This window comes from Pholcus phalangioides, unplaced genomic scaffold (genome assembly GCF_987345545.1).
Source record: "Pholcus phalangioides strain wild (caught in Gottingen) unplaced genomic scaffold, Ppha-v1.0 ptg000010l_1, whole genome shotgun sequence".
In the NCBI taxonomy this organism is placed as follows: domain Eukaryota; kingdom Metazoa; phylum Arthropoda; class Arachnida; order Araneae; family Pholcidae; genus Pholcus; species Pholcus phalangioides.
Genome location: NW_028301603.1, coordinates 9,026,023 through 9,050,261, shown reverse-complemented (window position 1 = coordinate 9,050,261; position 24,239 = coordinate 9,026,023). Strand labels below are relative to the sequence as shown.

The 24,239-nt window shown below is 40.2% G+C and overlaps 1 protein-coding gene across 1 annotated transcript in view; it reads right to left on the bottom strand.

The window, feature by feature from the left end:
- The window catches only part of LOC149080854 (macrophage mannose receptor 1-like), an 80,271-nt gene that overhangs the window by 4,474 nt on the left and 51,558 nt on the right, over window positions 1-24,239 (bottom strand). The window contains exons 18-22 of the mRNA XM_089237524.1: window positions 16,551-16,801; window positions 15,317-15,482; window positions 11,199-11,345; window positions 9,207-9,308; window positions 2,851-3,009 (exon numbers count right to left, since the gene is read on the bottom strand). Of these exons, the coding sequence (XP_089093650.1) occupies window positions 2,851-3,009; window positions 9,207-9,308; window positions 11,199-11,345; window positions 15,317-15,482; window positions 16,551-16,801 (825 nt within the window). The remainder of the gene's footprint in view (window positions 1-2,850; window positions 3,010-9,206; window positions 9,309-11,198; window positions 11,346-15,316; window positions 15,483-16,550; window positions 16,802-24,239) is intronic.

The following is a 24,239-nucleotide window of genomic DNA, read 5'->3' as shown; positions in this document are numbered from 1 at the left end:
TGAGAAAAATAATTCAAGAATTGATTGAAATTCAACATTGATGAGAGCGAAAAGTTGGACTTGACACATGGGCAATTTGTTTTCCTCCGCCACCTCGTTCGTCAAATTGCCTATTTTGGCAAATTTAAAAAAAAAATTGGAACAAATATTTCATTTGGGAGAGAAATTCAAACTCGATAGATTTGATGAAATGATTTGCAGGATAAACTAATTTTTGATGCACTGCGTGTGGCTGGGAATGAAACCAAATGAACAACGAAAAATTGTATTGAAGATGAAAGGGGGGGGGGGGGAAAACAATGCCCACACACTGTATAAAAGCCAAATCGAAACTGCTTTTTTTTTTAAATTTACGTCAGAATTTTTTTCCCCCTCACGCCGGTTTGTGTGACTGTTAAAAAATATATAAAGTACAGCAGCGAAAAACCGACGCTCGCACTATGAACACCATCCCGGCACGCGTACACCACGCCCACTCGGCCGCAACCAGGGGGGAGCAGGCGGGTCTCGTGGCCCGTTGCTGTGGTGGTCGAGTGGTCATAGTAACAGACTCGCATCGCGAGGATCCGGGTTCGAACCCCACCGTCACCATAGTGGTGGTCGGCTGAAGTTGGTTTCCTGTGGTGCGCAAATTCGAGCCGATCCCCCCATTAAAAAGTCTCGTCACAGAGAGCAACAGGCCTACAACGATAAATCATTCAATCATTACACTTCAATCATAGTTAAGAAAACTGTTGGCAGATGGCAGCACTGCACATAACAAGCATTACACAGAAACAAACTTCACGCCAGGTTTTTACTACACGTACATGCACATTCCAACATGTACCAATTCGTTAGAGGTTCCGCAGAGGAATATGGACGAGGTGCATGTTTGGTTTAGTAGTGGCCACGGGCGCTAATCCCAAGGGGGTGCAAATTTCATTCAAAAACCTGTCCTTCAACCAGGGTCGTCGGAAGTGTTTCGAACCTGTGGGTGCTCGTCTTGAGTTCCATGCACGAAATTTCGATTTCTGAATAAATTCTGTGGGTGCTCGGACCTGTTTTACAAACTTCCGTGGGTGCTCGAGCACCCACAGCACCCCCGGCTCCGACGCCATTGCCTTCAACATTACAAGGGCGCGTCAAAATGTACGCTTGCCCCGGGTGACAAACAAGCATCTAGTTGAGACCCTGCGCCCACTACCTGATTCTGAAACCAGGATGCACTATAATCGCACCCGGGACAACAGACCCTTTTATAAATACGCCCTAGAATGAAAATTCATCTGCAAGACGACCAAATGATCTAGGCTGGAATAAATTTTGAAGTCGTGTCAAAATATTTCTTATGAAAAGGTAAAGTGTATTCATTAACATTGCAGTGCGATATTATACATAAATATCAATTACAGACACAAGGAAATCAGAAATCTTCGTGTTGCAACACGTATAAATCGATATGAAAATATTACTTGATGAATTATCGATTAAAAAAAATCTGAAACCACTAATTATATTGAATTTATGTCAATTCATAAAATAGGTCGTTTGATTAGAAGTTTGTTGGTTGAATCATTGTTATTATTCCACTGTTGCCACCAGTCACCTTTGTCAAGCTGCCATTTTTACATCCTTCATTAACGATTTTCACGCGTAACAGTTTCGATGAAAGTTTAAAATTGCTCAAAACATATTGCTGTTTTATTGTGACCAGCGTGTGATTTAATTCGAAAGACAAGGTAGAAAAAACTATCGCACATAAACACTATGCAAAAAGTGCATGCACCTTCCTTCAAAAGATTTCACTTATCGGTGAAAGAGAACAAATTGCCACATTTTGGCAAAAAAAAGTGTCGATTTGGTGAACGTGAACATTTTCAAATGAATCTCATTTGGATAACACTACAAATCTGGGTTAAAATTTGCCAACATTGTGGACAAATCTAATACGTAATTGCACGTAAGCTACACTGTAATATCACGTGAAAAAGAGCGCAATCATGAAAGAAGCCCGAACTTGACTTCTAACTGGATTGAATATTTCAGTTAATTTTCAAGATGTCGCAACCCGTTGCTGGCGAAGAAATTTACTTTCGTTCGGTGTTCGGTGCGTAATTGACCACAAGAAAAATGCTACATCATAAAATTTCAAAACATTACAATTCACTTAATATTCGCCCGATCCAAAAACGAAAAACACTTTTCTGTATTCGTTTTTCACAAGGAATCACGTGTGTAATTATTGGGCGGTCGAGAGTTACAACTCTGTATATGCACTCAAACTGTTAGGTTCATACACTCACACTTCCACCACAACTCACTCGGTAGAAAATTGCCCATGGCGATAGACCTGCTGAGTTGTGCTCGAGTTGAAAGAAAGAAAGTTTATACCACTGAAACATCGAGCGAGTGATTTATTCAGTGAACAAATGACCGAGTGAGTGATTAACGGCCGTATTCACCAACACAGTTTCAACTGCAATCGCAGGTGGAAGGATTGAAGATCGAAACGGATTGGTTAAATTAAGGATTTTAACCAATCCGTGTCGATCGCTGATCGTTTAACCTGCGATCGCAGTTGAAACTGTGTTGGTGAATACGGCCGTAAGTTGGTGAATCAGGGAGCAAATGAATGAGCAGCTGAAACAGTCAGTAGACAAGTCATTCACTCACTGTTCACTTATTTGCCCACTCAGACTACTGACTGACTCGGTCATCTGCGCAATCATTCTCTCAAATTCTAAATCACCACACTCTGTCACTTGACAAGCTCAATCAATCACTAGATCTCTCGATGGTGAATTCTTCTTTCAGTGAACTTTTGGTGAACTCCACGAATGTACTCTATGAAGAACAGAAAGGAATCACCTTTTAGTTTTCCACAAGCGAAATGATGTTTAGCTTCACATGGAACCACCTTCCACTCTAATTTGCGACCAGTCATAATAACACATCTGTTGTCGTTATTATCAGGTTCTAACCAGTTCACATAATCAACTGGGCTTTGATCTATCCAAGAGAAACCACCTGCAACAAAAGATACAGAATGGAAATTTATTCAACAGGTGTTTATTAGAACATATTTTCTACGCCAACGTATCATGAAAGTAGTGAAAGTCCAAACTAATTACCGTATTCTCTCGCGTTAGCCGATATGCCGCCAAACTCAAGGGACACCACATGTTCGAATGTTATGGGGTTTGGTCTGTTCCCGGCACGTCGGGAAAAGCAAAGGTTCAATAACAATCACGATACGCATTCAGCCAATTCAATGCATTTTTATGTAATAAAGGTATTTAAGAATATTCCAGAATCTGTGATTCAAATTTATCTGTACACCAAGAAATATGGATATTCCCAACACATATTTTCTGGTATGCCGGCTAATGCAGGGGAATATGGTATGCGCTCACGTGACTTACACGAGATCATGAGTAATGTGGATGGGAAGAGCAAAGCGTGCAGAACAATCAGTGAATTGCAAGACTATCAGTTAGCAATGCTCTAATACAGCGGTTCTCAAATACTTTTAGTCATCATGGACCCCCAGAAATATTGACTTCTGCCATGGACCCCAATTTATAGCGGTAGAAACTACAGCTATCTCCCAGTGAGAATATTCTCGAACAATGGAGGACATTTTATTCAGTACTATATAGTAAATGTGATGCAATGTAGTCTACTGGATTGTAAAAAAAACTAAAATGATATATAATATAACAACTTCATACGGTCCCTCGTACACTCACTTGATCACTCACCACTCATACGGCCATTCACTTCATCATTCATATGGTCATTTTCTCAATCCTACAGTCACTCATACTCATTTGATCATTCATATGCTCACTCGCACTCACTTAGTCATACGGTCACTCTCTTGGACACTCATATGGTCCTTCATCCAATCACTTGGTGAAATGTCAATGACGAAACGTCGAAGGTAAAGTTTCTGGATCCCTTTGCATCCCCACTCTGAATGCACAACCCATTTCATAAATCTGATGCAGTCAACTCACACTCAGTCTGTATCACCATTCACATGGATAACGAAACTCGTTTGAATTAGTGGAACCCAGTACTAGTGGGTCAGTGTTTGCCTATTCGCATCTAGATGCATGAATCATGCATCAATTTATAATTATACTCCTTCAAATTTTATTGAGTGCAAATACTCCTTACAATTTTAGGTAATTTTTCCTTGATAAAGTTATTTCTTGATGATAAAACAAAATACCTCTCTTTTAACAATAATAGGCCTACCTCTTAAAATTTTAGAATTTTGAAGACCAATTTCACTCCTCTCTATTTCCGGATCACACTGCTAGGGTATATACAACCTCCAATATTTTTTTTTGCATTCAAAAACACTCGTATACTGTTTTACACCTGGCATGAAACGACTTATTTTCCATGACAAGGAACAATCACCATACCATCAATAGCGGATTATTCCGCTCTTGGCGATATACTGTTTTGCAGATGCGATTAGGTTAAGTACATGAACCTCAACTGCATTATAATAATTACAAATACAACACCACAACAGGCAAAATAGCCACAACGAGGTGGCTGAGAAAAAGTTGCCCATAATAAATATGGATGTCATATACTTCAAAATTACAGCAACTCTAATAAAAAGGCAATTATAAAAACTAGAAACAGTATATATACATGATAAAATGCTATACAATGCCGATAAAATGCAATACAATGCCGATAAAATGCATTTATGGCTGTCTTATTCTCGTATGGACAGAGCTTCTCGATTTACTACAACATGTTAATCATATTTCTTTTTAAACGTGTCGATTGTGTTGGAATTTACTACCTCTGGGGGTAAGCTATTCCATTTATTAATAACCCTATCAGAGAAAAACTCTCTGCGACACCATAACCTACAATTGACCCTTACCTATCAATACTGGTGTCTCCTAGTAAAAGCAATCTATTGAAAGTGTAACAATAATTCATGGTCCATGCGATAAAGATTTTGAACACTTCGAACATGTGACCCCTGCGTTCATCCAATGTAAACATATTAAAAAAAATGAAGTCTTTCTTTATAACTCAAGCCCCGTGTGCCAATATGGACATGCGTAGCTCTTCTCTTGCACCCTTTCAATCAAATCTATATGATGTAAATATGGTCCCCAAAACCTTACATCATACTCCAGTCCAGGACGAACTAACCTTCGGAAAAGTGGAAGAATGACTTTAGAAGAACATGCGAGGCATAAAGCCCTGTATAATTGAAGAAGAGAACATGCGAAGAGACCTTTTGAAAATGAGACCAAGCATTCTATTCGATCTTTTGATCACCGCTGAACAATGTTCAGAAAACCCGAGCCGCTCGTCCATGAGAATTCCCGAATTGGTCACACTAGTTGCATCCGGGATAGTGACACCATTCAATTCGTAAGAGAAACGTGGGTTGTTCGAACCAAAATGAGTGACCATGTACTTGTCAATGCTAAACTTCATGTTCCACTCATTTGCCCATGTTACAATCCTGTTCAAGTGGATCTGGAGCAACTCCCTATCGCTTTGGTTCCCGACTACCCCAATTAGTTTCACGTCATCTGCAAATTTGTTTACAATCCCATCGATACCCTGGTCGAGTTTATCAATAAAAAGTGAAAAAATTGCAAGTGACAACTGAACAACTTTTAAATCACCAAAAACTTTAGTCAATGAAAGCATTAACCTAGCTGTTTTGCATGTTCCAGTTCTTCATATCCCAAGATGATGATTAAGATGAGACATCATATGACAAGATATTGCTCCGGATAATTTTTCACAAGACTTCGAGGTTGCAAAACAAGAAGCGGTTCGACGGGCAAACACAGATTTATTTACAGAACAGCAATTTGTACGTATTTAAAACCTAATCAGAGAGCTAACAACTTTCTCGCAAAGTTCAATCACAACTGACTTTTCGTCGAATCTGTCTCTGGAATCTGGGTACTATTTATAGGTCTGGTCGAAGCTTCGAGAAAAGGAACATTCTACGAAATTCTACTTTACAGTTTCCAAGTTGGCGGCTGCAAGGTTTTCTTGCATTAAGAGTTTTTGTATGCATCGCTGCAAGTGACCAGGCAAAGACACATTGACGATTAACAAATAATTTATTAGGTTTTCTAACAAAGAAATACTGAACTGAAAAGTTCACGAGTCGGAGAATTCGAAGGGGTCGAGATAACAAGTCCACAAGCATTCGGTCCTCCTGACAGGTAGTTAGGAGTCCGTAGGGTCAGGTTGATAACCAAGAAACCATAGAGTCTGATTAGCAGCGACGAGCAGTCAACGGCGATGAGGACGAGATCGTAGAGTCCGATAGGCGGCGATGAACGATCGTAGAATCCGGTCAGCAGAGAAGAACGATCGACGACGAGTCCGTGGCGATGGATGCGTAGGCTCCCCGGTGTTGGATTTAGCCCATCTGACGATGCAAGAGCGTTCAGAAACGATAAGTTAGTCCAGCGCAGCAGAACGAGAGGAATCTATGTGACAACTTGGCATAGGCAACCCTCAGTGAAGGTGGAAGTTCAATCCATTTTTTTTCAGAGACCTTAGCAACGATTTGGCAGATCGCTTCCAAAGATGGAAAACTCCTAGTACACCAGCAGTGCTCACGCGCTAACAAATCAGAAAAAGCCGCAAGTAAGAAGGAACTACGCCTTCTTATACAAGTTAAAGTGCTCCAAGCGCCACCTAGGTTTATTTGCATAACAGGAAGAAATTCTCTCTGCACTAGTGCAATGACGTAGCCGAAAAACGTACTTCTACGTGAGGAAGATGACGTCATTCCCCGGGAGATGTACAATCTAGGATCATTGTGCGATCTCGGATGGGAGATCGTCACATTTCCCCCCCTCCTAAACACGTGTAACTTATCCACGAGTCACGAATGCACCTCACGAATATCACTGCCTGGAACAGTCATTTGACCATTGAAATTAAAGTTTTCCTTGGCAAGAGCTACACCTTGGAACCTTAAATATCGTTCGACTTCCTTAAATATCGTTCGACTTCCTTGCCACTACGAAATTTTTGACCACCTGGAGAATAGTAGTAAACATCAGTCCTGTTCCCATCCTTTCGAGGAACCATTTCTCTTTTCCAACCCATTTTCAATGGTCTTTCTAACAGACCTCCATCGGAAGAGTCAAACTGAGCCCGAGGCGATTTCAGTACACCTTGACCGGGAGGGTCAGACTCCGTTAACTCAACTTCATTACTTTCCGATACAACTCCTTCAGGCTTCCGATTAATTTCCTCAAAGACCGGTTCCCGAACGGAAACATTTTCCGATAATCTTTCACGAAAAGCTTTTACATCACAGGCATTTATTCTTCTAATAATGACAGCTTTCTCCGGGTCCTCAACTTCATACACAACAGGAGTTGCGCCACCGTACGGAGGTGCGGAACCACTGTCTGGAGGGGCGGGACCTTCTGGAAGCTTCTGTTCAACCCTCCACCAGTTCTTCGCCAATCGCATGCCTTTGCGCAACATCGAAACCGGTATCAACAGATTTTGATATTTGAGAGCCATCGACCAAATCGCTTGTTACTATCGTCTATAGTAACAATATTATGCATGGGATACAGCACCATCTTAACACATTAGGCCCGCCCAGTTCGGGGGTGGGGCTCAAGTGTAGATGAGTCTCATGAAAACGAAACCTGTTAAATTTTCCATTTTGGTAAGTAGACAGGTAAGCCAGCCCTGCTCCGTTAAACCAGACACGACCCGGGATCTGTCCCTTCTGGGATGTAAGCTAAGCCCTTTACCCGTGTGGATTGGATAGTGCTGGGGAGCCAGCCCTGCTGGGATAGGTTACTTTTAAAAGATTTTTCCTCATGTGGTGAGTCCAGTTGCATCATCAATCGAAGAGTTGATTCTTGTTCTTTTCATATATAGTTGATGCTTTTCTTTGGGATCCTCCAGAGCCAAAGCCTGATAAGCATCTGAAATAATATGAACATAAACCAAACGAGTGTCCAAAATCTAGACAAGTTTTCCGACAAACGTAAGCCTGGCAAGTAGAAGTACTCCCCCAGCATAAATAATTTTGGTCCATCTTTTAGGAGTTAAATCAATGTAATTTTTTTCCGAGAGGAGTATTTTTGACATCAGTGTTGTACGTGCATCCAGTTAAGTGAATAACCGATAAAAAGGTCATCGTCATGGGCTCTCATCACAAGGGCTTCAAGTTCGAAAACTTCAGGCGGCAGGCACAGTGGTGGTCGGCTAAAGTTTTTCGCAGTTTCCCAACTTCAAGTTGTGAATGTAAGCTGGCTCTCCTATTTAAAAGGGTTTTTTCCATGGAGAGCAAGCAGACTTTCAACATAATACTTACATGAATATAAAAATTGAGGCATCTGTAGCTTGATCATATTTGCTCGAGAAAAATCCGGGAAATTGAGCTTCGAAATACAGGACATGGCCAATTATCGCCAAAAATGATGCCAAAAGGAAGCAAAGTAAGGAAGCAATTTCGCCAACTCGTGCTGAAATTGCAGAAAAGTCACCAATCACAGGAAATGAAGCGGCACTTCAAATTGCATATTATTAAAACAAAACAAAGATAAATATTCTCGTGATGAAAATTCTTGTTTATAGTTGTAATAATCGTAATGTAATTTCTGAGTTGGAAAGATAATTTTAATCGTTCATTTGAAGAATAAAAAGTCAAGTTGGCTTCGTTGAAATTACGTGAAAGACCGAGACATTTTTTGCAATCGGAACAGTTCGAAAAACAGAGAAAACCGGGACTCTCCCGGGAAATACGGGACGTATGGTCACCCTAGGAATCTGTCACTTTCACTCACGAAATGCACATAACTCTGACATCATAAATACATTAGGGCCATGCACCAATTTCTTAGAAATTCCCCAGCGGAATTTTTATGAGGTGTGTGTACCGTTTAGCAGCATTAGTTAGGTGAATAAAAACTGTTAACACATATAAAATACAGTGATCTCACTTATACGCCCTCTCACTTACACGTTTCACTCAGTTATAAGACCATTTTCTGCACTCTCAGTCAAAAGCATAGGTCACTGTTATGTCTCTCTCACTTATATGTCTTTTTTTCTTTGCTCCTTTGCACAGACGCATAAGTGAGATCACTATAGTATGAAATACAATTCATCGAAACTATCTCATAAATAAACTATATAGAAGTGATAAGATAATGTTTCTCTTAGCAACATACCGGCAACATTCTTTATCATTCCTATGAAGTAAGACTTATTCTCTGCCACATTTTGCAATTGCCTCATTTCTTCAAAAGTATGAAAACTTGCAAAGCTACCACCTATATATAAGTACATAGAACATCATTCATTCCCTTAGACAAAATAAACTTATGGCATTACAAGACGTCAAAGAAAGAAAATGTCTATAGAACAATGTTTTTCAACCTTTTTACAACTGTGCAGTGGCGGCTCGTGATCGGATATTTTGGGTGCACAGATTTCCAAAAATATACCGCCATCTATCGGTGATGATATGTAGTCAAGTACATGCAGAGCCGTAACTAGGATTTTTGCAGCCCCCACCAATTTAAAATTCGATAATTTTAAACATAATGGTGTTCTTTGTTTCCCCCTAAAACTTCCATCCCCTAAATTTTTCCTCCCGGGGCAATCGCCCTCTCTGCCTCCCCCCAAGTTCCGGCCCTGAGTACACATACTATTTACAATTAGTAAAGTACCGCGCATCCTGCATTGAAAAATTTTATTTTCATTTATCAAATTATTTTTCACATTATCTGTATACATATGCAATGCAAAAATAATAATGCTCTATATCAACGCAACACATTTACATAAAAAAAGTTTACTCAGTGAGCTTAAGCGATGTCTTAACAATGTTGAAAATCATCATTTAAGTTTAGCAGTTAGTTGCCATCGGCAATGGTTTTGCAAATTGTGAAAATTCATGCTCTTCTTCAAATATCAGAGGTCTGCGACCAGCTAACATTTGGGCCCGTTTTCCGGACCCTTAATCATGAAAATTAATGTCTCCGTATTGTCTTTTGATATTTAACTGCATAAATTGATATACAGGGTGATTATAAAAAACTATCCCAACATATGGGCCTCTAACTATCATACCATTCACAGAAACTGAAGGAAATTTTGGCATAAGGTATTTCGAGGTATGCGCTCAAGAATGATATGGAAAACAACAGTCACTCTAACAGTTACGGTTACAGTGAGAAAATTTCGAAAATATCAAATCGCAACACCAAGTTTTTTGTATTGGAATGTGATCTCCATTGTGAAAAACCCTAAATAGCGTTCGAACGGCAACTGTAGCATGAAAATCACCGGCGGTAGATAGGCTAAAAGTGAGGACAACCAATAAGGACAGAGAAGCAGCATAAAATAAAGCATTTTATTGTGTTTCACAAATTTGATGTTTCACAAAATGACCTTGTGGAGGACTAATCAGGCTGGGATCTCAGCCGAAGACGAATGAAACGAACATTAATGCTCTGGTGCACGGCAAAGGCCTTTTTACTTTTTCCTTGCCTAGCTCCGGGGATTTCCGTGCTACAGGTGCCATTCCAACGCTATTTAGTGTTTTTCAGTATGGAGATCGCATTCCAATACAAAAAACTTGGTGTTGCCATTTGATATTTTCGAAATTTTCTCACTGTAACCGTAACTGTTAGAGGGACACTGTTGTTTTCCATATCATTCTTGAGCGCATACATCAAAATACCTTATGTCAAAATTTCATTCAGTTTCTGTGAATGGTATGATTGTTAGGGGCCCATATGTCGGGATAGTTTTTTTATAATCACCCCGTAGTTTAAGTTGCTTTAAAATCAATTATGGGTCCGTAAAGTACATCGAAGAAATTCCACAGCTTTAATTAAGCATTTTTGGAAGCAGAAACAGGCAGAAATAGATAACTTGAAGTGCAAGGGTGGAAATCGAAATACCTGGCACCCCTTGAAAGAGAAGAAAATATATATTCATTACTACGTTTCTTCAAACCTAGATTTGTTTATTTCATAGAGTCGCGCAGGAAGTGGCCATATTGGTTAACGTGGACGCGGTTTCAATCTCCCTCAAAGAGAGAGGGAGAGAAAAACCCAGTAGTGCCGGGTATTATAGCTATAGTATTTAATAAATCGAAATTGTTCAGCTAGAAAAATGTGCGTTAAAAAAAGAAGCAAATATAACGGACTAACCCATGGTCAAGCAATAAATATTTGCGGCGGACCAATCGTGTTTCATGCTTTTTTCCAGGTAATAGCAATACCTCCCACCGGCGTCAATGAAATCTTTCGGACAGTTCTGGTTTTTCTCTTTTTTCGTTGTGAAATTTGAGGCTGGTTCTGAAAAAGCAAAATTACTAGCTGTCAATGAATGATACATTGTTTACTACATACACATTTTGTTTGAAAACACTGCATATATCTCTACCCAGAGAAGTAAATATGTTGAAAATATCGACGAAGTGAGGAAAATTAAGGGATGGGACGAATAGTGATTTGGCCGAATAACCGAATATGAAATACAAATACCACGCCACAACAGGCAAATTGCCCAACGAGGTGGCTGACTTAAGAACATCATGGATCTCCGAGCCATTTTTTGGAGGCCCTACCTACTACTGCTACACCACACATGCCCCCCCCCCCCCGCGGAACCCCCAACGAATCGGTACATGCGGGAATGTGCGTGTACGTGTAGTGAAACCTGACACGTGAAGTTTTTTGTTTCTCTGTAATGCTTGTTATGTGTAGTGCTGCCATCAGCCACCAGTTTTTCTATCTATGAGTGAAGTGTTATGATTGAATGATTTATCGTTGCAGGACTGTTGCTCTCTGTGGCGGCGAGACTTTTAACGGGGAGATCGGCTCACATTTGCGTCTTGAAGTTGGGAACCACAGAAAACCGACCACCACTGTGGGGTTCGAACCCGGATCCTCGCATCGCGAGTCCGTCACTATAACCACTCGACCGCCACAGCGGCATAAAAGATACTAGTAGTCTTGGCAGCGCTTTACTGAGATTTACGCCCATTTCCGCCGCTAGATGGTGCCACCGGAAAATGTTTTCGCGCGTTTTTGACCAACTTCCTTTTCTTTCCGGATTTCACACCTCTCGAGCCAGACTACCTGTCGTCTGGGAAAATAACCGATATATTTTCAAAATGGCGGTATTTTTTCCTGATATATATTTCAGTGACCTATTGGGATCCGAACCCATGGCAACTGATGAAGTCTTTCGTTCTCCAGGCTAGTGTGCTAACCACTGAACCAAATAGACTGAACCAAACATCCGGCACCTGAGAGAAAATCAATTTTTTTTTCAATTCATCGCAATTTCAAACAGAATTGGTGTTTCTTAATTGATTGATAATATATAAAATTGATTTTCTGTGTGTCTGTGTGTCTGTGTGTGTGTATGTTCTCTATACAAATCTACAATTTTAGATCGATCGTCGCCAAATTTTGCATATATACCAAATGGGGCCCGACTTGAACGATAGGCTACTTTAAAATTTCGTCAGCCCAGGGCAAATGCCCCAAATGGGCAAAAAACTGTCCAGCAACAATGGTTTTTGGGTCTCAACAATCACTTTCCGAACGTTTACTTTGGTTACCGTGGTTCCCTAGCGATGAGTTTCAGACGTGTTTATGTCTTTACAATGGTTTGTCACTTCTTTAATGCTGCCAGTTATGTATAATAGTTTATGCCTTTATAATGGTTTGCCACATTTTCAATACTCTCAGTAATGAGGCTTTTTGAATAGACGTCATAATCATCACCATCATCGCTTTGAGGGTCAGGAAAAGGGTGATCCTCATAGAAATCAGTATTAAAATTGCCGATTTAACTGCATAAATACGGAAATTTAGTGGGGGGGGGGGGGGTTCCTGCCACATCAATAATTTTAAAAATTAAATTGAATTCTGGATTTTTGAAATATTGAATTCACTTGGAGATACGAAGCCCAGAAAATTAAAAATATGAATAATTTGCCGGATCTACTGTTGAGTTGGATATCCATGTAATAACATTGATTTCAACTTTTTATTTACATCTTCTCAAGCATGAAAATTAATGTCTCCGTATTGTCTTTTGATATTTATTTGCATAAATTCATATAGTTTAGGATGTTTTTAAAATTAGTTATGGGCCCCGTAAAGTGCATCGAAAAAATTCCACAGCTTTAATTAAGCATTTTTGGAAGCTGAAACAGGCAGAGATGGATAACTTGAAGTTCAGGGGGAGGGAATCGAAATACCTAACACCCATTAAAAAAAGGGGGGGGGGGACTATTCATTTCTACGTTTCTTTAAATTTAGATTTGTTTCTTTGATGAGTCGCGCAGGACGTCGCCATATTGGTTAACTTAGACACGGTTTGCATGTCCCTCAAAGAAAGAGGGAGATATCGCATGATCCAAAAAGCCTCATTGAAGAAAACCCGGGCAGCGCCGGGTATTATAGCTAGTTGATAATAAAATTATTTGGTGATTTTAAATGATTGATTTTTGAATTGAATTTTAATTAAGCAATTTGTTATTTAAATAGATATTCAAAACTGGTGATTGAAAGATTTTTATTGCCATGATACCAACAATCAAATTTAATAATTACATATTGTATTTTAATGTTATTTACAGAATCAAATTTTTTTCCAACATTTGCTGGAATTTTACATCTAATCAAGAAAACGGCAACAGTTATTTACTAGTAAGGCATCAAATTTATGACTATTTTTTCTCTTCAGATGTTCTTTGCCCCTTTCGCCTCTTTCAGTAGCTCAAGACGCATCTTGTCTAAGTACATACTGTTATGTTGTTAGTGAAATATTGTGTATGTGATTTATACTCACTTCCACCTAATTGCGGAAGAACTCCATTTTCAGTTTCATGTTTTCTTTGACAACCTCTTTTACAGAAAGGGATATACACCACACAACAAAATATAATCAGTAATAAAATCAATATAGTTTTTTAAAATTAGTTTTATGTCGTTAGATTTACGCAGACATTTGGCCGAACCAAATATTCGGCAAAAGGACCAAATACAGAATAGCAGCCGAATATTTTTCCCCCCTATTCTATGCTTAGAATTATTATTAACAGTAGACAAGGTACCAAGCGTCACTTCACAGTACATGAAATCAGGACAGCCGGATCAGGTCTCTAGTGGTACATATGGTAGCACGGTTGATCATATCGCAAGAGGACTGGGGTTCGATTCCCGGCAGAGACCAGAAGACTTTTCTTTCGAAGTTCACCACAGAATAACATCCATGAAAAAAAAAAATCTCTTTCCTAGAACAGTGGTTCTCAGCCTTTGGAAGGCCGGTTTAATTATTTATTTTTGTAAGTGGTGGAAGGCCCGGTCAAACACGTGATTAACGCAACATGAATGGGGGAAAGGAAACGACAGATCAGTCGCGGCCCCGGTATGAATGACGTCACGGCCCAGTACCGGGCCGCGGCGGTTCAGAAACACTGTCCTTGAACCTATAATTGTCAGACGTCCAGTATAACATACATATTTCAAACGTGCATTTAAATGGCAAGGAAGCAGTTGTGGCTGAAAGATTTGTGAAATTTTTTTTTATGAGGCTCTTAAAATAACGATTGACAAAAATAGTGCCTTAATTCTGGTTACGAAGACCATTTAAGACATTCTGTGGAAATATGAAACAAAGACAATGCTTTGTTCGAGTCTTCGTTGGGAAAAGGGGGCGCTACTGCTGGAGGGTTTCTCCCAACACACAAAAAATTGATTAAGAAATAGATCCAAATAGGCCAATATGGTTGCTGGTGATGAGACAATTCATATACCATTTCAATCTTTTCTCCCAAAAGTTAGTACCAGGTGGTTGTTATTAAACCTGACACTACTCAGGTTTTTGGCTTTCTGCCTGCATATCTGTTGTACCTCCGCATCAGGAAAGTTTGACAAAGGCGAATCAAGTAGTGAACTCATGATATCTCTATAAGCATCCTTTGGTACTTTTAACGAGTATCTTATCAATCTGGGCCACCGTGTCCTTCATCAGGTGGCGAAAAATTGAACTATTTTTTTATTGTGCAGGTTTCGTTTTCTTCCCCCCCCCCCCCGATCTATATAACCTACATACCAAGTTTCAACGAAAATACGCCCACCAGAACAGGAGCTACATAGGTCTGAGTAGTGTCCGTTTAATGATAACCACTCTGCGCATCTAGAGATGTGTGTTTTTGGTACCATCTATCTATTTTCCTGTGTGTGTAATCTGAAGAACTGGCATAGCGCAAGAGAAATGTACGTGTATATAATTTATTTGTTTGTACCTCCAGTCACTTGACACATAAATGCCTTTTTTTCAGTGCACGAGGATAATGACCAATGTCCCTGTGGAGAGCTTGAACAACACCGAGCTGTGAGATTAGGCTGATTCTTGTCCCAGTTCGAAAAATCCATGGTGTAGTTGTTGATCCATCGAAACTCACGCTCTGACTATGAAGATGACAAATAACAAAGAAAATTATATAAACACAGATACCACAGAAAACAATTTTGAGTCGATCTCTGATGGCATTACGAGAACGCGAAGTTCAGATCTCAGTTTGTTTTTTGATATGTTGAATATTTTAATGCATGAGAACATGATAATAATCAACTCTTTGAAAATGACAGTGACGTCATACCTGCAAGGCACCTCGTAAAGAGGAAAACTCATTAACAGATCGGGTGACCATCGTCAACATGGAAACTGAGCTAGAGTTTTTGGACTCATTTTTTTACAGAACGCATAGTAGCATCTTGTAATGAAATTTGTCACGGATGATTCCAGGCTAACGAGTTGTTGTCCTGGCGAATTAAATGCTCCATTCATAGCAGCAGGGCCGCAACTAGATACTGTGTTAGTTGGCGCAAGAATGCATTTTGGCACTCCGTAAAATGTAGAAGTTGAAGGGTGAATTCGGTGCTTCCACTAGGCCAGTGATCGGGGCAGTAGACTTACCTCCCCCTCCCCCACCATTTGCCCTGCTCGCTGCCCCAGTATGAATAAATCCTAATCATCCATCCATAAACATATGAATCCATCCGATCATTTTGGTCAAACCGCGGCCATTTTAGGCATGCGAGGGCTAATTAGATCGGGACCCACAGTTTGTTGCCGAAGCTGGATGGCAGAGTTTGATTGGCTCTGCTCCAGTTTAGATCCATCTACAGTCAGAACGATCAACAGCTCGTTATAATGATCCTACATTATAGCGACCATTCCATCACAACGACCGGTAGGATAAGTTCCCAAATATTTTCACATAACGATTATCATATATGATTTCCTCTCAATATAACGAACACACGATATAATGTCTGTTTTCGATGGGACGAACGGAGTCGTTATAATGAGCATCGACTGTATATCTTTCCACAGTATATTTGGACGCGACGGTTGTCCATAATTCTCCCGGATAATGACTGTTTGGCCCAGAATCTTACTTATCAGTGAAAAATCTACATCTTTTCTATTTAGCTATTGCTAGTTCATTCAAGTAATTTTGTGTATTTACTCACATTTGATGAAAGTCCAATCCAAAAATTTCGATTTATATTAATGGCAAGATATTTGACCAATGCAAGGACAGTTGTATCGCTGATGGAAACTAAGTTCGAAGAATACTGTGAATTGCAATAGGCTTCTGCATCAGGCCTTGACAGCTCTGATTCAAACAACTTGAAACACGAAGATCCAATTTTTGTCCAATCTCTTGGGTGAAGGCATCTCATGAATTTTGGTGGCTCGGGTGGTGAAATTATTTCAGGAACTGAAAAAATTATTAATGCACAAATAATGGATAGCGTTAACATTTGAAATAATTATCAAAAGCAATAATTATATAATACCTTATGATAAACAACGTATCTTAAGAAAGTGAATTTTGTGCATAGGTAGATTATAGGCAGGGCCGCAATTGGGGGGAGGGGAGCAGGCGGGTCTCGTGTCCCGGGCGCTGGATACGAGGGGGCGCGAATTTCATTCTGAAACCTCTCCTTCAAGGGGGCATCAAAATGCGCGCTTGCCCCAGGTGACCAAGAATCTAGTTGCGGCCCTGCCAATGGGTGACCAGTACCCTGATGTTTCTTATATCTATGTATGGAAACAAACAATAGCGGGACTAAGAAAAAAAAATTTTGTGCCATGGCACCCAAAATTTTTGATTTTTGGCTACTAAATTGGAGTTGGGGTAACACAGCAATTTTTGGAATTTATATCAGCATAAGAGAATTTGCATATTTTATCGAATTTCATGAAAAGAACTGAACTGAACGTAAAACCACTGCTTTTAGACAAAAATGCAAATCTTGTACGTCAAATACGTAAGCGTACACGTGTGTGTGTAGGCGGAGCCAGTAGAGGAACAGGCTTTATAAGCGCGCGCGTAAGTTAAGACGCATTTCGTTCGCTAGCACACCTCGGCGAATTTCTTGGTGTTATTTTGCAGCAATCGGATAATTTCAAATTGTAACAGTAAAAATGACTAACCACCAACGTTTAGATGATGGAATGAGCTGGCGAATTGTGGGGAGGCTAGAAGCAGGCCAATTTCAAGTCCAGATTTGTGGGGAGTTCAATTTAACGCCCAACGTCGTGTGTAACTTATGGAAACAGTTCTAGGATACCGGATCCATCGAGAGAAAGCCTGGGCAAGGTCATCCAAGAGCCACGACGGCCAGAGAAGATCGCCATTATATAGGACTGCTTCCAAAAAACACAAAAGACTTCATGAGAGAGGGTTGTTTGCAAGAAGACCTGCTGTTTGCGTCCCGCTCACTTCTACGGACAGGAGAATCCGTTTATCATGGTGCAGAGAGCATAGAGATTGGAGTATGGATCAATAGGCGACCGTTCTCTTCACTGATGAGTCCCGGTTCAGCCTAAGTACCGATTCTCGCCGTACGTTCATATGGAGAGAACCAGGGACCCGCTACCTACCCACCAATGTCCGCGAAATCGACCATTATGGCGGAGGAGGTTTAATGGTCTGGGTAGGCATCATGTTGGATGGCCGCACACCTCTCCATGTCTTTGAAAGAGGCACTGTGACTGGTGTGAGGTATAGGAATGAGGTCTTGGAGCCCTATGTTCGCCTTTTCAGAGGTGCAGTAGGCCCCGAGTTCATTTTAATGGACGATAACGCGAGGCCACATAGAGCTCTTCTGCTCGACGATTTCCTAGAGAGTGAGGATATTCGCCGGATGTATTGACCAGCCAGATCTCCAGACCATAACCCTATAGAGCATGTCTGGGACGCTCTGGGGAGGGCAATTGCAACTCGCAACCCCCCTCCGGGACCCATCCAGGGAATGAAAACAGCGTTGCTGAACGAGTGGGACCAATTGCCACAGGAAATGATAAACTGCCTTATTTCAAGTATGAAATCACGCAGCGAGACCTGTATATCTGTAAGAGGGGACCATACCATCTATTAACCCAATTTTTTGTTTATTCTGCAACCGCTGTTTCCGACTCCAACAAGTGTTACGCACGATCATGCGTGTGTATTACAATTATTGAATGGTTATTTGTTTTGTATTGTATCAATGTATGCACATATCAAATTTCATTAAAATCGGTACAGTAGTTCTAGAGATAATCGACCAGGTCTGCAAATTCTCTTAATTTCTTACACCAGTGTACCAACATGGAAGGGGTTCTTCCAGGGCCGTCATTTCATCTTTTTCCAAGGAGGGGAGGCGGCAAAGAACATGTGTACTCAATGTATGTGTCTATATATATACCATTTCTAGTGTATTTTCTAAAGCTGGGGGGTTCTTCTATTTTTTTTACAGGATTTCGCCCCTGCAAAAAATGGAAGGAACATTTTTGGATCTGTTTTTCTTGGGGGGAGGATTTTGGCTTGTAAAGAAAAGTTTCCAAGCGCCTGGATTTTTTTTTTTTTGATCTGCCAAGTCCTGTTCGTAAATGAACTGTGAGCAGTTAAAAGGGTGAATACATCACTGTTACTGGTTAGTTGTCTAGCACACGCGTGTGTGTGACCAAATTTGTGCCTTGTGTGTGATGAAAAAAATACTTAGAATTAAGCTTAAAAGTTTTTCGGGTTTTTTGGCTGACGTGAAATACGGTTTTCGTCTTTCGTCGTTTTGTTCGCAAGAGTGGCCAACATTTTCAAGAAATAGATTTCTTGAACATGTTCGCGGTGTTTCTGAAAGTGTGTGTCCTTGCTCATAGGGATGTCGCGACAAGCTGGAGACAGGGCCGCAACTAGATACTCTTCAGCCGGGGAGGGGAACGCATTTTGGTGCCCACATGTAATGTAGAAGCAGTTAAAGGGTGCATTCAGCGCCCCTTCTGTCCAGCGCCCGGTGCACAAGACCAAGTCAACAATCAAGTAGTGCTCTATGGATCACGCAGTGTGAAGTTTATACACGGCAGCTATTGAGCCGATTTTGCCCAGAAAAAAGATAGATGTGCATACTGCTTTAGACAGATCCTTGTTACAATTACACCATGAGAGATGGGGGCACCAAGACAAACGCCACATCAAAAAGACACAAGAGAAGGAGTTAGGCATCAGCGTGAGCCTCGACAAAGAACTGTGTGAGCCATGTGTTTATGGCAAAGCCCACCGTTTATCATTTTGAACCAGAAAGAAAATTTCTGAGCCAGGCGAACTCATTTCCGATGATGTTTCTGGCCCGTTCGAGGAATCTTTCCAAAAAAAAACGGTATCTGGTGGTGTTTAAAGATAGCTTCACCAAGTTTCGATATTGCTACCTACTAAAAGAAAGGTCAGAAGTCAAAGATGTGTTGGAACATATGCTTGCGCATGTCAATAGAACAGGACATTCAGTAAAGGAATTCCTCAGTGATAATGGCGATGAGTTCGCCAATGAAGATGTGCGTGCAATCCTGAAATCGAGAGGAATTGTCCAAAGACTGACAGCTCCATACACACCTCAGCAGAATGGTGGCATTGAACGTGAAATGCGCACCATCATTGAAATGGCCAGAACATTCAAATATTCAAATCCTGAGGCTAACTCCTTTGCAGCTATCTGGGCTGAGATAGTAGGCTCTGCCATATATGCATTGAGCAGAACAGGCAAGTCATCAGTGGAAGACTAAAGTCCATATGAACTTTGGCTTAATAAGAAACCCAGGTTGAAACACCTACGAGTGATAGGGTCAACATGCTATGCCCATATTCCAAGTCAGAAGAGGAGAAAAATAGATAAGAAAGCCATCAAAGTCTACCTGGAGGGATAAGATGATGAACACTACAGGATCTGGGTCAAGGAGGAGCATCGTGTAATTCTGTGAAGAGATGTAGACTTTCAAGAAAGGCCAAGCAATTGCGATAAGCATGCCAAATTACCATTATTAGATAGACCAGAAGAAGAACCAAATCAAGAAAAGAGTGAAAAGCATGAAGTTCAGATCGAAGAACCTGAATATAGGAAAACGAGAGTCAAGAAAGCATTTTGAGTGATGTTGAAACTAATGATGATGATTAGGGATACGTAAATTTTGTATTTACGAAATAACCACCATAAATGCGAAATTCACGAAATAAATGTGATAAATGAGAAATTTTTGCCAATTTTAACGACAAAATGCAAAAATTTGAGTTTTTACTACTTTTTTGCAAAACCTTGATAATTCAAATTTTATCGTTAATTCTTCCGTGTGTTTGCAAGCTATAATCGACACCTTAAAAGAATACGAAACTAAATACGAAAATAAAGGATCTAGTATCAGACTCCGCGCCGTTACATGACTGCGTGCTTCAAATTAGTAAAACTCTTCTTGGTGACAACATTTTGCACCACCTATTCTGGGTGCATAAAGTGGATTTTGTGGGTGACGCATTCATTAAAGAATTTAATTCTGTTGTGGCCAAGACGAAGATTACCTTTTTTGCACTCAAGAAAAATGAGCAGCGCGTGCTTGAGCTACCAAAAAGAAAAAAAGTACCACTGTATAAGTCGTGTGGTTCAAAGGTGTCATTCATTTGAGCGGATATAAAAATATTGCCGCTTTTCTCAATAAATATGAAGATGATTACTGCAGCATAAGTTTCTTAAAAAATAAGTTTTGACAATGAAATTATATCTCCTAAAATACGGCTTCAGTTGACTTTTGTTTCCGTGTTCTGTAGGAAGATTATGCTAATCGACAATTCTGAAAGGATCAAACTTTCCATTCGCACATGTTTTGGGGAGTAAGTTAGTAGATTTGAAATCTTTTGGGCCCAAATTTTAAGGCAATTTTTACGGGAAAAAAAATTGACAAATGGGTACAGTAGAGTCTCGCTTATCCGACATAAACGGGCCGGCAGAACGTCGGATAATACGGAGGTGTTAAGGAAAAGCCTATTAAACGTCAAACTATGTTGTAATTTTGCACATTACGAACCTAATAATCATGTTTACAGCAAAACGACAGAAAAAATTAAGTGAGAAAATGAACTTAGTTACAGAATATTTAGAAGTTAAATACAGTACTTGATGATTAAAAAAATTTTGATAGTAGTCTGCTTTCCTGACGAGTGCCGTTTCTTCGATGCCAAATCTCGCCATCTTTGCAGCAGCATTATGTCGATTCCTGTAGTTTCTTCTTGTTGCTAAATTCTGAAAGCTCAACAGTTGGTGCTTGATTTTTTTTTTTTTTTTTGCGGTGGGACGTCGTAACGAAAGGTCGGGTAAACGAGACTCTACTGTATATTGGAATTGATGAACAGCATGGTATTATGTTGAAGACACAGCACCAAAAGAGAGTTGAAATAAATTGACTTTACACATGACATATCCAACCAGTGTCATCTTAATGCATGGGTCCGACCGAGCACGGTCCCGGAAACCTCAAGTGTAAAGGGGCCTCATGAAAATGAGATCAGGTTCAAATTATCGAGGGTAAGCATTTCTAGCAAGGTAGGGGGAGGGGGGGGGGCTCAGAAAAATCGTTTTAGCCGACGGCCTATGATATGCTAATTTTTTAAAATATATTTTATTTATTTTTTCAAATTTTTATTTTTTATGAAAAAATACAAAATTTCTGACCCGAATTTTTTTTTTGCGAATAAATGCGGAACTTATGATTTTTAAATATTTTTTTTGCAAAATTTCGGATTTTTTTGCGAAATTTACGTATCCCTAATGATGATGAATCAGAAAATGTCACATCAGACGGGCAATTAAGAAACCATTCCCTTTTACATAAACCTTGACGTTTTGGAAGCAGAGTCATTTCTGAGTGATAATTCCCAAACATATGAAGGAAGCAATCAACAGCAAGTGCAGCATAAATTGAAAAAAGGCTATGGACAGTGAGATGAGTTTTCTTACAGAAAACCAGACATGGGAACAGACTGACCTATCACCTGGAGACAGGGCGATACCCTGCAAATGTGTTTTCAAACTAAAAACAAACCCAGATGGCAGCATCGACATATATAAAGCCAGACTCGTTGTTAAAGGATTCACTCAACGCCAAGACAGTGACTATAGTGAGACATACAGTCCAGTAGCAAAATTAGGCACTATACGAGCAGTGTTGAGCATTGCAGCTGAAGAAGAAATGTATTTAACACAATTTGATGTATCGACAGCGTTCCTTTATGGAGAATTGGAGGAGACAATCTCTACATGACTCAACCGGAAGGTTTTAATGATGGCACAGGAAGAGTATGCAGACTGCCTTAATTACTGCCTCTGATCAACAGGGCCATAGGCGGAGATAGACTTGGAAGTCTGGGATGGGGCACGGTCATTTTTTTGGGGAGGGCCACGATGATGATGTCAATTCATATATGCATATATACATTAGATCAGTCAACTTCAACTTTGGGGGGGGGGGGGGAACAATGCCCCCTACGCCCCCCCCCCCCCGTATCCCCGCCCACGAACAGGACTCCGAAACGTTCATCAAGGAACTAAAAGCAAAATTCAAGGTCTCCGTTGGCATGTTTTCTACGACTTGAAATTGAACACCATGGTGGCAAGTCAATAACAGTTAGTCAGAAAGTATATGCTAGAAAAGTCCTTCAGCGTTTAGGTTTAGGTTTTGATGAATACAAACCTGTTGCAACTCCTATGTTGAATTCAAAAGTGTGCAAAAGGACTGAAGATACCAGATCTATCTTTCCATACAGACAAACTGTAAGTGCTCTGATGTATCTAATGGTAGGAACTAGACCAGATTTTGCCTATAGTGTATGTTATTTTTCTCGGTCACTGGAATATCCCTCTGCAGAAGATATAGTGAGAGTAAAGAGAGTGTTTCGCTACGTCGCTGGCACAGTTCAATATGGAATCACTTGTGCAACTGAGACAAAAGGCGTGCTTCAATGTCATAGTGATTCAGATTTTAGTGGATGTACAAAAACTGGTCCGTCAACATCTGGATATGTGATGATATATGCTGGAGAAGCTATCTCTTGGCGAAGCCAAAGACAAGCTGTTATTGCCCCATCAACAACTGAAGCTGAAGTTGCTGTAGCATCAGAAGCAGCCAAGGAAGTCATTTTGTTCCAAAGACTTCTCAAAGATATTGTGAACTTGAAGAACATTCCCATCCTTCAAGTGAACAATAGTGCAGCGCGATGAAGTTATGACATAATCCTGAATACCATCAGCATACTAAACATTGAACTAAAACACTTCTTTATCCGTGAGAAAGTGCTCCAAGGAAAAATTACCGTCGAGCAAGTTTCAACAGAAGAACAGGTAGCAGATATCATGACTAAACCCCTAATGAAGTCTATTGACTTTATGTTGTCAAATGGGACTTTTAAGATACAAATCAAACAGTTAATGGAGAGAGTGTTAAAGTAAATGTAAACGATGTTAAACGCTTTGAGTTTGCTAAGTCCTCGGCAAATGGCACCACATCGTTCTTCCTTACGTTTGTCCTATTTCACAGTATTATTAGCAGTGTGTGTGTGTATTGGCTGGTATGTTCAATAAAAGCATGTAGCTCCAGTCTAAGCTTATAAACAATATTAGTGATATCATATTGGCAATCCTCATTATAGAGGGTATCCTTGTATAGGAGTTTTGCTAGGTATACAACTGAACTGAATATTTCCCTTTAATATTGCTGTATCGACCTCCATAAACCGATACAGGCTCTTCGAACAAGTGGTGAAAGAGAATCCCAGAGGATGTGGATAGCGGAAGGAGGAGACTCCTGTATCCATCTATGGTTGACCCCTGTACTTAGGTAAAAGTGAAGCAATTATG